The 12,143-nt window shown below is 45.3% G+C and overlaps 1 protein-coding gene across 1 annotated transcript; it reads right to left on the bottom strand.

Moving 5' to 3' along the window:
* Positions 1-548: 548 nt before the first annotated feature.
* Positions 549-6,853, bottom strand: Klf17 (KLF transcription factor 17). The gene is made up of 3 exons (XM_034504067.2): positions 6,759-6,853; positions 3,153-3,945; positions 549-2,093 (listed from the first exon to the last, which is right to left on the bottom strand). The coding sequence occupies exons 1-3, from the start codon at positions 6,801-6,803 to the stop codon at positions 1,912-1,914; spliced, it is 1,020 nt and encodes a 339-aa protein (XP_034359958.1). The 5' UTR covers positions 6,804-6,853; the 3' UTR covers positions 549-1,911.
* Positions 6,854-12,143: the final 5,290 nt, after the last annotated feature.

Raw genomic sequence — 12,143 nt, 5'->3', positions numbered from 1 at the left:
CAGAGCCAGCACAGACAAGGCTGTTGGGCTTGCCCAGAGCTTACACAGAGCATCTGGAGCCTGACTGCACTGATCACAAAGTTTTGCCCATGGTCTTTTCTGTTCCTTAACACTCATGGTGACTTTGTCTCTAAAAACTCACAGTGCCCAGTGCAGGGCTTAACCAAGAACACAAGGACATGTCCAGAGAATGAGGCATGGCTAAGTCTTCTAGGTCTGATGATGACAACATCTTTGAGGTCTTTTGTTCCTGGCACACCCTTTTGCTGTCCCTCGGGCCCTCAAACCCTGTTTTGTGGATGCTTGTGGACTGACTCTAGTCACCTAGTTAGGCCAAACATGGTCCCTTAAGCCTAAGATGGCATCACCTTTTTATAGTCAATACTTGGCACAAGACTAAGACTATAGAATATCTATAGAAGGTGCCAGCTCTTAAGAAACCTACTTTGCAGGGCAGACATGACACTTGGGATCTGACTCTTTACTGGCCTGGCATCACCAAACCCTTTTACTTCCTTTTCTTTTTTTTCTTTCTTTTTTTTTTTTTTCTCCCTACTTTTCAGTTTAATCTTTGGGCCCACACAGGGTGCATGAATCAAGGCCAAACTGTTCTGTTAGCTTAATGCTTAGTAAAATGGCTAATTTAATACAGAAGTTCTAGATGACCAGGATAGTTACTGTCCCTCAAAACCAGGAAGCCGAGCAGGAGAGGCAACCTGAAGGCAGCTGGGAGGTTTTTACCTGTAACTCCAGAACTTTCCAGTCGAATACAAGAAGACTGCTAGTCAGCCTAGTCTACATAGTGTAACCCGTCTCAAAAGCAAAACAAAGGCCAACAAGATGGTTCAAGAAGGAAAGGTGCTGCCAAGGCTGACAGACTGGGTTCAATCTCAGGGACCCACACAACTAGATCATGGACTCTCGAAAGTTGTCTCTGACCTCCGCACCTGTGCACATAATGACAATCGGCCACCTGGAGGTACTGTGAGGTTTGTCCTCAGCCCTCCTATTCCCCAGGCCATTGAAACAGCCTACTCAATTTTATTTGGGACATTCAATGCCGAGGTATAGGAAGGAGAGCATCAAGTGGAGGGGAAAGAATGGGAAATGGACCAAGGCAACAGTTCCAAGATGGCCAACCTTGAAGATGCAGGCATGTCCGCTGGCTGTTTGGCACGTCTCCCCACAAATTGTGCTGTCAGAGAGATACGATGCCTTGCAACAATTCATGGCGGGAGGTGCGGTGGGGGATGGAGGAGAGATTTGCTGCCTGCCTCTCTCCCATATTAGTCTCCTCAAAAGACTTGGTTTTGGTGCCCCCATTAAATGCCAGATGCCATGTCTTGAAATGGGCATTCTCTCCAAGAGTGGAAGGAAGAGACAAACTCTGGGCATGTGGACAGTGAAGGCCAGAGGTAATCTGATGCAGTATAGGTTGAATGTCCCGTATGTTCCAGCACTAAGATATTAAAAGCATAGTGTTCAAAGACCTTTCCCATGGTCTGGCCCTGGAAACTGTGGAAGACCCAGGGAGAGAAGAACATGGGCTTTCGCTGAGCAGTCATGAGAGAGTTTCATGCTTCGGGTTGACAGGAGATAAGAGCTTTCTAGTAAAATCCTATCTCTGGCTCTGCCTTCTCATCTGGCAGAAGTCAGTAATCTCGGACAGGGGAGGGTACCAGATTTTGAGGAATCCATGATGATGTCCAGAGCTTCATGTGGGCTTCTCCACCACTTCCTAATCTTCTTGTTTCCATCTGAACCTTCACCTACCCCAGAGATGATCTGGTCTTGGGCAACAGAATCTTGGGTTAGAGACTACAGGAAAGAGAGCTAAAGCTCCTGACCAGGAGCAAGAGGACCGTCTATCCCGTCTGTCTGTCCACTGTTAGCTTGACGTTGCTGGAAGTCTTACTTGGGCAGATGAGTTCGTTTGTGCTGCTTGAGATGGTCAGATCTCATGAACTCTCGATCACACTCATCACATTTATGTGGTCGATATCTGGTATGGATCCGTTTATGTCGTCCAAGCTCATCAGAGCGGAAGAACTTCCATTTGCAACCTTCCCAGTCACATGCAAAGGGCTTCTCACCTAGGGAGAGAGTGGGGAAGAGTTAAATTAGGTAGAAAAAGCCACAAGGTGGGAAAGGAAGATCAGTGGGAGGCAAAGGCCACTAGATGAGACTGCAGGCTAGTGGGCCAGGAGGGCTTCCAAGCTTAGAAGAGAAAGGGTAGTCCTAAGCAATTACCAATCAGTGGTCCTGCAGAAATCAAAAAGATGAGCTTGACAACTGGCTCAGGAGTTAAGTGTTGTGGGTCTGGTCTAATGATGCTTGTATTATGTTCATCTGGGACCCCAAAATTGCAGGAGAATCCACACATCTGCACTAAGATACCAAGGAAACCCTACCCCCAGTTGGTTTTTTTGATTGGTAAATAATGTTGCTGGCCGCTAATGGTTGGGCAGGGAGACAGAGGCAGGACTTTTAGGATTCCCAGGCAAAGAACCAAACAAGGAAGAGATATCAGCCATGCCAGGAGAAGGAAAAGGGGAGACACCACGGCTGAGAGGTGCAGGACAGAGAGCATAGCTGCTATGTAGGAACTGGGCAAACATAGCCCGAGAGGGCTGCACATCTGGGTCCAGGGCAGCCAAGATGGAATATAGGTTCTAGTAAGTAATAACTTGGGAATATTAGAAGGAGGTATATTGACCAGATGGAGGTTGAGGAAGTAGCCCAGCCATTGAGCTGTTTAAGGCATATAAAAATATAAAGGCTGTGTGTGTGTGTGTCTTTCATTGGGGAACCCAGTGTATCGGGGTGGGTAGGAGCACTTCACTGACAGTGTCAACTGAGTAGCATTAATTGGGTACTGCTACAGTTAAAAGTACTGATTGCTCTTGCAGGACCCACGTTCGACTCCCAGCACCTACATATAGTGGCTCACAACCATTTGTAATTCCAGTTCCATTCAGGAGATAGATCCAAGCCTTCTTCTGGTGTCTGTGGGCACCTGGCTGGCATGCGGTACAGAGACAATCATTAAAGCAAAACACTCATTCACATAATAAAGTAACTCTATGAGAAGAAGTTTAGGAAGAACAGAGATCCCTTTCTATATTCCTTTCTCCACCCAATACTTCATTCACCTGTGTGTTTGCGTTGGTGACTCACAAGGTGAGAGCGCTTGGTATAAGCTTTTCCACAGTTCTCATATGAGCAGACGTAAGGCCTTGGAACTAGGGGCTGAGTGCTGGCTGCCCCTCCTGACGTACTGGGGCTCTCTGTCTCCTGTGGAGCAGGTGTAGGTGGCTCACATATGAAAGGTTCTTCCTGGACATTTGACTGGGTCACAAGTGAATCTTGGGAGTCTAAAGATACCAATTGCTGGAACCTAGCTGGGAGCATCTCAGGACTGCAGGAATTTATGGAGTGCAACATCTGATCTATAAAGGGGGTCACAGCATGGGTCCCAGAGGAAGGCACGCCTGGGACCAATAATATTCCATGTTTTAAAGAGCCCGGAGTGGCAGGTACAGAATAAGGCATTGTTGAGGCATGGTTGTGGGCCATCACTGAGACTCCACAGGAAGCTGGGTTTGGCAGGCCACCGCGAGACATCAGATTCTCACCGAAGTCAATAGTCACTCCCAGAGTACCTGAACTTCCAACTGGCATCACCTGGGATCCCCTCCCAATTGATCTCTGACAATAATTCTGGGAAGGTGTAGGAGTCAGCTGGGAGGAGCAGCTCGCACCAGGCTCAGGCAGTGCCCTAATGAACTGTGACTCCCATTCTCCCTCATTGGATCTGAATTCCTCAGCTGATGTCATGTAGGGCCTCATCATCTCTGTTAAGTACTGAGTGGCTGCTGGCTGATGGAATCCACTGTTTCCAGAAGACACGGGCATACACGACACTGGCATCAACATTTCATCATCCTACAAGAAAAGTCATGTGAGAACAAACTCCCTTCTGCCCCACGTCTAAGTTCTACACATTTCTTACCCCGACCCCCAGGACAGGCCAATGGTTAACTGACCATAGCTTGCCACAAGGAGCTCGGCGGGCTGAGAGAAGAGAAGAGACTGCTCTGTATTCTCAACCTCAGGCTAGCTGGGATTCACTGTGCAGCCCAGGGTGTTGCCTACTTACAGTAATCCTCCTGCCTCATCCTGCTGCTATGTGCTAAGGTTTACAGGCATGAGTAACCATACCTGACAAATGGTTCACTCACCAAGGGACCTCATTGGTTTTGCTTATATAGCCATTATATAGCTGTAGTATTTGGCTCTTTGGAGGTGGCGGCCCATCTAGAACTTCTCATCACCTTATTAGAATTTTGTCTGGCAATGGAGCTTACCATGTTGTTAATGATAACAGGGATGTCAAACTGTCACTTTACAGCTTTCTTTCTGGACACCAGAATGGGTAAATATAGAAGATCAGAGTTGGGGAAGGTACTTCAGTGGATAAAGCATTTACCACACAAACTGAATTCCAATCCATGTAAAGCTGGGCTCAATAATAAAATCCATCTCTTATCCAGTGCCATATACACTGGTAAATAACCAGAACTAGCCCCTGTCTCAACTCAAACAGCTGAAAGACAAGGACATGCAATATTGTTTTTTGACCTCCTCATGTAGGCTCACACTCACATATAAAGGCACATACATGATACACATACAAGTAAAACCCCTTGGCTCAGTTTGTTGGGACAGGCCTTTAATCCCAGCATTTGGGAGACAGAGGCATGTGGGTCTCTGCATTCCAGGATAGCCAGGGTTACAAAAAGAAACCTTGTCAAAAAAAAAAAAAAAAAAAAAAAAAAAAAAAAAAAAAAAAAAAAGGAAAGAGGAAAACCTCTCTTTCTGCAGGTGAGATCCAGGGATAAAACTCGGGTCACTAGGCTTGGCAGAAAGCCCCTTTACTGCTAAGCCATCCCACCAGACCTCGTTTGTATTTGAGTAAATACAGGCCATGTCTAATTGTTCAACACCGTTTCATTAATGATCCATGGAATGAGTCATTTTTATGCATGTGAAGTTTTGTTTTTGACAATTCTAAATACTAATGACTCGATACATTTAAATTAAACTGCAAGTTGTTAGATAAGGGACTGCAGTAGACTAAAGAGAATACTAATGTGGTCATTAGTCACTTGCGTTACATTAAAATTTTTAAGAGAATTCCATTGTTAGCACACTCCTAACCTAACAGAATTCTAATAAGGTGCATTTGGGGCTACTGGACTCCCCAAGAGGTCCACATCCATGCTTGGATCTGTTTGATAGACAAGCTTGGTCTATAAAGTGAGTTCCAGGACAAGTTAGGCATGCCATAAGAGATCAGAAGCTCAAACTTAAATCCTGGGCTAAATGAGACCAACAGGAAAAAAAAAAAAAAAAAAAAAAAAAAAACCCTATGCTTGAACAAGGTGAAGCAGTACATGCCTGCAGTCAGTTGACTCTTAACCTGGGCTCCACGGTAAACACATCCAAGCTGCAGGGAGCCTGTCTCAAAGGACAAAGCAAAAACCCCATCTCAAATCCCATAGCAAAGCCAGCTATAAAGACAGGAATTCACCCCCAGATTAACAAAGTAGCTAAGCCACTGCTGTTTGACTGCTTTGCACCATTTTTTTTTTTCCAAGACAATGTTCCTCTGTGTGGCCCTGGTTGTTCTGAAACTCGACCAGGCTGGTCTTCAACTCAGAGATCCACCTGCCTCTACCTCCTGCCTGTGGGGTCTCTGGAGACTGAAATGAAAAGGCACAATCAGAAATATATTACTTGCTGGGGCATGGTTGTGCACACCTTTAATCTCAGAGTACAGGAGACAGAGGCAGGCAGATCTCTGTGAGGCCAGCCTGGTCTACAAAGGTAGTGAATTCCAGGACTACACAGAGGAACCCTATCTGTAAAAAAACAAAACCAAAAACAAACAAAACAAAGGGATATTACTATAATTAAACAACATTTAATACTGAGATCTAAATTAGAAATACAAAGATCATAAACCTGAAATTTATATAATACTATTCATATATAGTTTGATGCCAGGACACCGATTGTACTTTTGAACTTAAGCAGTATACACCAATATCCATGAAAACCATAAATTGTACTGGTAAATTATTCATGATTTAGTAAATAACCCCAAACCTCACAGGTATGTATGAAACTCAGTGGGTTCCTAAAAAGATAAGGAACAAGACATGACCATTTAAACTCAGTGTGCTAGCCGGGCAGTGGTGGCACACGCCTTTAATCCCAGCACTTGGGAGGCAGAGGCAGGTGGATTTCTGAGTTCGAGGTCAGCCTGGTCTACAGAGTGAGTTCCAGGACAGCCAGGACTACACAGAGAAACCCTGTCTCGGAAAAAATAAATAAAAAATAAACTCAGTGTGCTATCTTCAAAAGGCATAAGAGTAGGAGTCTTTAAACTCTCCTCCACCCCCACCCCCATCCCCCGAAAAAAAAAAAAAAGTAACCTACACTCTATCAGTGGTGTTTGGCAAAAAGCTCCAATTAGTTTTTCTTCCCCACTCCTCCCATGGTACACAAATTCCTCTCTTATAAAGTTCAACTGAAGCCCATCACTTCACCACCCAACACAGGCTCTAACGCTTGCTTCAAAAACATAATTGACTAAACAAGCCACCCTTATGCTGGTGCCCTGTCCCTCCCCTCCACCTTCAATCCACTCTTCACCAATACCTGCACCACCCAAGGGTGGATCCCAGACTCACCAAGGGAGGCTGGTGCAGAGCCTGCTGCTCATCGTCCTGCTCCATGTCGGCTGAGACCCAAGTTCAGACAAACCAGACGCTGGCCCAGACCAAACACCGTCATAGGCGTAGGTCCCAACACTGCTACGCCATAATCCCACAATGGCTGCGTGGAGCTTTTATTTGCCTCTGAGTGATTGCGCGCGGAGTCAAGGCCACACCCACCCAATGCCAACTCAGCATCCATCCAATCCCACAGCTCTTTGTAGGCCTTACGCGCCCTCAGGGTCCCTGACAGAGAAATCACTGAACTTTACCAGTTTTAAAAGACATTGTGGGGCGGTGGTGGCGCACGCCTTTAATCCCAGCACTTGGGAGGCAGAGGCAGGCGGATTTCTGAGTTCGAGGCCAGCCTGGTCTACAGAGTGAGTTCCAGGACAGCCAGGGCTACACAGAGAAACCCTGTCTCGAAAAAACAACAACAACAAAAAAGACATTGTGTCTGCCCTTCTCTACCTAGACCCTCTAAACTACAGTTTTGAGCAACTGTTTTCCTCCCCACTCCTCCCATGGTACACAAATTCCTCTCTTATAAAGTTCAACTGAAGCCCATCACTTCACCACCCAACACAGGCTCTAATGCTTGCTTCAAAAACATAATTGACTAAACAAGCCACCCTTGTGCTGGTGCCCTGTCCCTCCCCTCCACCTTCAATCCACTCTTCACCAATACCTGCACCACCCAAGGGTGGATCCCAGACTCACCAAGGGAAGTGAGTGTTCCTCAACACCACTCAAAAGGGTGTTGAGGAAACCGCTATCTGAGACTCAAGTCAAGCCAGCCTCTTTGATCTCAGTGTAGAAACAGAAGAAAGGCTTGATGATAGGCAGGGCAGGTACACAGCCTCTGTAGACAGAAGAGATGCCAGAAGAGACGCCATAATCCCTCCAGACCAACGAAGTAGGTTTTCATAGGATCGATGTTTCCTGCTAAGGATGAGCACCTCTGTCCTTTCTCCATGCAAAGTAAGCCCAGATGCTCACACTGTATAACTTAGGCATCCCACAATATTAACCATACTCTGCGGGTACTGATTCTCTGTAACTCCAGTTCTAGGAGATTGGACTGCCTCTTCTGGTTGCCCTGGAACATACATGCATGAAGGCGAAGCACTCATACCATAAAAATAAATGTTAAAAAAAACTGGGAGGGGGTAATGGGGGGAGAAAGATAAGCCAAGCAGACATATCTCTGAGTCCAAGACCATCCTGATCTATATATTGAGATCCTGAATGGCCAGACTCTGTCTCAAAATGAAAATGAAAATTAAGTTAGTAATATACGTTCGAATCTGGGTGTAGTGGCACACACCTGTAATCTCAGTGTTTGAGAGGTGAAGACGGGAGGATGCTGAGTGCAGGAGCAGTCTGGGCAGTGAGGACAGTAAGACTCTGTCCCTGCAAAAGCAAGCAACCAAATCCAAACAAACCACTAGCAAAACGAGAGGGTGTGTGTGTGTGACTGTCTTTGGTCAGTGTGAGACATTCTAAGATGTGGGAAGCCATGGCAAGGCCTTACTCTTGGCAAACACTCACCCTTGGCTCTCCTACTATTCTTCTTTCTGCTTACCCTCCATGATTCACTTGTCAGTTCTCAGAACTTCAAACAAGGCCTCATAGCAACCCACCTTAGTAACCCTTCCTCCTGATCTCTAGATTTAGACAACATCCTGCTAGATAGATGTTTTTAGAACCCCTGGTAATGGCAAGGCTTTGTGAGAACAACAGGTATAACCTAGTTAGGCCCCACAGCTGCAGCTAGTTTCCTCCACCTGCAAAGCCCCCTTTCCCTTCTTACCCCTCCCCATATCCTGTTTTTAGAGTATATAACCTGTGTGAGCAATAAAATCTTTGCCAGCTTGATCAGACTTCTTGGCGTGCTGTGCCTTTCTATTTTCTCGCGCATCTCAGTCCTCTCCACAGGGTCTAAGGGTCCCACTTGATTGTCCAGCTGGCCTGGACACTAAGATGAGTAGAAGTTAGTGCTTTACTGGGTTGATGGGGAAAGGGGATGGGGGGGACACTTCCCTTAGTCCCTGGGAGGTGGCTGGTGCCCTTCCTGTATGTTCCTACACTTACAGAGAAGCACTCTGTAGGGATGGATTCATTTTAAGCAGGATATTCTGAGGCTGTGTGTGCAGCATCCAATTGGGAAGCAAATCTGGATAGAATGAAGATACCAGACTTGAAGCTCTGGGGATGAATGGAGAGGGAGGGGCGAGGGCCACATGCCTGGGCCAGATTTGGCCTGTGGGAGATGACCAGTGCCAGGCAGTTAGACAGAGGGGAGCTTTAAGCAATGTCAAGTTTTCCTTACTGGCCCTGTTCTTGTTTGTTTGTTTGTTTGTTTGTTTTGAGACAGGGTTTTTCTGTGTAGCCCTGGCTGTCCTGGAACTCACTCTGTACACCAGGCTGGCCTCGAACTCAGAAATCCACCTGCCTCTGCCTCCCAAGTGCTGGGATTAAAGGCGTGGGCCACTACTGGCCAGCGAAGGTAAACTTCTAATACTTTACATGGGATAAACAAAACAATATCATGTCTCTAGTAGAAGGTGCTAACAGGAAGATTGTTTTTGTTTTTTTGTTTTGTTTTGTTTTTTGGGGTTTTTTTGTTTTTGTTTGTTTGTTTGTTTGTTTGAGCCAGGTATGGTGATTCACGCCTTTAATCCCAGCACTTGGGAGTCAGAGACAAGCAGATCTCTCTGAGGTCCAGCCTGGTCTATAGAGTGAGTTCCCAGACCTAGGTGGTGAGAGCCTGTCTAAAAAAATCAAATCAAAACAAAACAAACAAAGCTTTTCTTAGTTTTTAGTCTCTTAGGCATTTTGTCTCTGCCTCCCGAGTGCTGGGATTAAAGGAATGCACCACCACAGCCCAGCCAACTTCCTTTTTCTTTGCATCCTATTTTCCTTGAAAACTGAAGGGTTTTCTGTCAGGATCACATATAAAAACAAAAACAAAACAAAACTGGGCTGGAGAGAGGGCTCAGTGGTTAAGAGCAGTGACTGCTCTTCCAGAGGTCCTGAGTTCAATTCCCAGCAACCACATGATGGCTCATAAACATCTGTAATGGGATCTGATGCCCTTTTCTGGTGTGTCTGAAGACAGCTACAGTGTACTCACATACATACAATAAATAAATATTTTTTTAAAAACCTTTGAAAACAGAAAGAAAACCACGAAGTAGGGCTGGAGAGAAGGCTAGACAGTTAAGAAAGACCACTGGCTGATCTTGCAAGAGTAGTGTATGCTCTGGGCCACTCAGCCATCTCTCCAGCCACAGGCGTGCGTGCATCTGTACAGGTGTCCTCAGAGGCCAGAAGAAGGAGTCAGGTCCCTTGGAGCTGGACTTCCACATGGTTATGAACCACTCTGAGTGACGCTGGAAACAACTCAAGCCCTCCAAAAGAGCAATGCCCCGAAGCACCGAGCCATCGCCAGAGCCCCCACTTCGCATTGGGAATTATTTCATAACTATTTACAGGATTCTTTCAGTCGTATCCTCTCATTTCTGTAACTGAACCCTCAGGAATCCAGTCATTGTTTTCCTTTTAATATTTTATAATTGTTAACAATGATGCAGTGAATAACTTTGCACGTACTGTGTCTTCTTGGTCGTGGAATAATAATCCTGTACATAGTGTGTCTTCTAGACATGAAATAGCAAACTTGCACACAGTGTATCTTCTAGAGATGGAATAATAACCTTGCACTTAGTGTGTCTTCAATGCACTGGGTATGCACACACACACACACACACACACACACACACACACACATTATACATATATTGATGAAGGTGAAACACTTATACACAAAATAAAATAAAATAACTGGTTCTCCACCTGCTTGACTTTGCATCCTGTTGGTGACGATGAGGCTGCATCTTGGAGTTCTCATTCTACCTTCATTTTCCAGGTACCACTGGGTTCACTCAATCTGTAAAATCCTCTTATTTCCAGATAGCAATCTTCCCTTCCCTCCTTGTGGTGATTTGAACCATAATGGCCCCCAAAGGCTTATATGTTAGAATACTTGGTCCCCAGTTGTAGGACTGTTTGGGAAGGATGAGGAAGTGTGGCTTTGTTGGTTAAGGTGTGTCACTGAGGGTTGGCTTTGAGGTCCAAAAGCCCACTCCAGGCCCAGTTTCTCAACCTCTCCTCCTTCAATTTTCTAATCAAATATAAGCACTTAGCTGCTTCTCCATTACTACGTCTACCTGCCTCCATCTCCTTGTGGGCCTGGAATTCACACCACCCTGCTCCAGAGTCTCAGGAGCCAGAGTGCACCCGAGTTTGGGCCTTGACATAAGAAGCAGCTCTTGGTCATTTCTAGTCCTTTTCTCCTTTAGTGTGTTCAATGGTCCCTTCGTTTGAAGAGGCTTGCTTGTGTTTTTGATATTTGGGTTTCTATTCCAAGAAGTCTTTTTCTGTGTGCTTGTTTTATTTTTGTTTGTTTAGAAATAGAACCTTTTTACATAACTCTAACCATTTTGGAACTTACTATGTAAACCGGGCTGACTTCAAATTCACAGAGTTTACTACCAGCCTGGCTCTCTAGAGGTTCTTTAAATTTTTTTTTCTTTTTAGACTTATTTATTTTACTTTATGTGTATGAATGCTTTACTTATATGTCTGTGTACCATGTGAGTACCTAGTGTGGGCAGAGGTGAGAAGAGGGGGGTTGGGAGCCAATGTGAATTCTGGGAAACAAACCCAGGTCCTCTAGAAGAGGGACAGTGTTCACAACCCCTGAATCCTCTCCAGTCCCCTCCTGAAACAATCTCCAGCCATGCTTAAAGAGTTTTAGTTGGTTTTGAAACAGGGTTTCAGGTAGCCCAGGCTGGCTCAAGCCTATAGCTGGAGATGACCATTTCCTGTTTCTGTCTTCCAAGTGCTGGTATCTCAGAGCACCCCCACCACATCCAGCTTCTCTTTTGCACCCCCAGATGTCTGAAGACAATCCAGTGTGGTGAGTTGTGCTCTCTCTTTCAGCAGTGTGCCTGTGGTGGGCTGCAGAAATGATCTTCACATTTTGGGTTATGTTGAGTCTCCTTTTCTGTTTTCTTGAAGAAATTCTGTCTTAATTTCATCTAGTTTCATCATTTTAAAAACTTTTTTAAAAATAGATTTTTTTCATACAGTATATTCTGATTACAGTTCCCCTCCCCCAGCTCTTCCCAGACCCTCCGCACCTCCTCACCCACTTACATCCACACCTTTTTCTTGTTCTCATTAGAAAATAAACAGACATCTAAAAAGAATAATAAAAAAAAAAACAAGCTTTAATAGAACAAAACAAACAACAGAAAAAAAATTTTAAAGAACCAAAGAAACACATGGAGACGC

The sequence above is a fragment of the Arvicanthis niloticus genome, chromosome 5 (genome assembly GCF_011762505.2).
Source record: "Arvicanthis niloticus isolate mArvNil1 chromosome 5, mArvNil1.pat.X, whole genome shotgun sequence".
Taxonomy (NCBI): Eukaryota; Metazoa; Chordata; class Mammalia; order Rodentia; family Muridae; genus Arvicanthis; species Arvicanthis niloticus.
This window is presented reverse-complemented; position numbering and strand designations above follow the sequence as displayed.

What these genes read in the sequence shown, in the direction of transcription:
- Klf17 (XM_034504067.2), bottom strand. Translation starts at nt 6,803, where the DNA reads ATGGAGCAGGACGATGAGCAGCAGGCTCTGCACCAGCCTCCCTTG. An exon ending in CTCTGCACCAGCCTCCCTTG is followed by an intron (nt 3,946 to 6,758) that starts GTGAGTCTGGGA and finishes CTTTTCTTGTAG; the next exon opens with GATGATGAAATGTTGATGCC. An exon ending in TCACCAACGCAAACACACAG is followed by an intron (nt 2,094 to 3,152) that starts GTGAATGAAGTA and finishes CTCTCTCCCTAG; the next exon opens with GTGAGAAGCCCTTTGCATGT.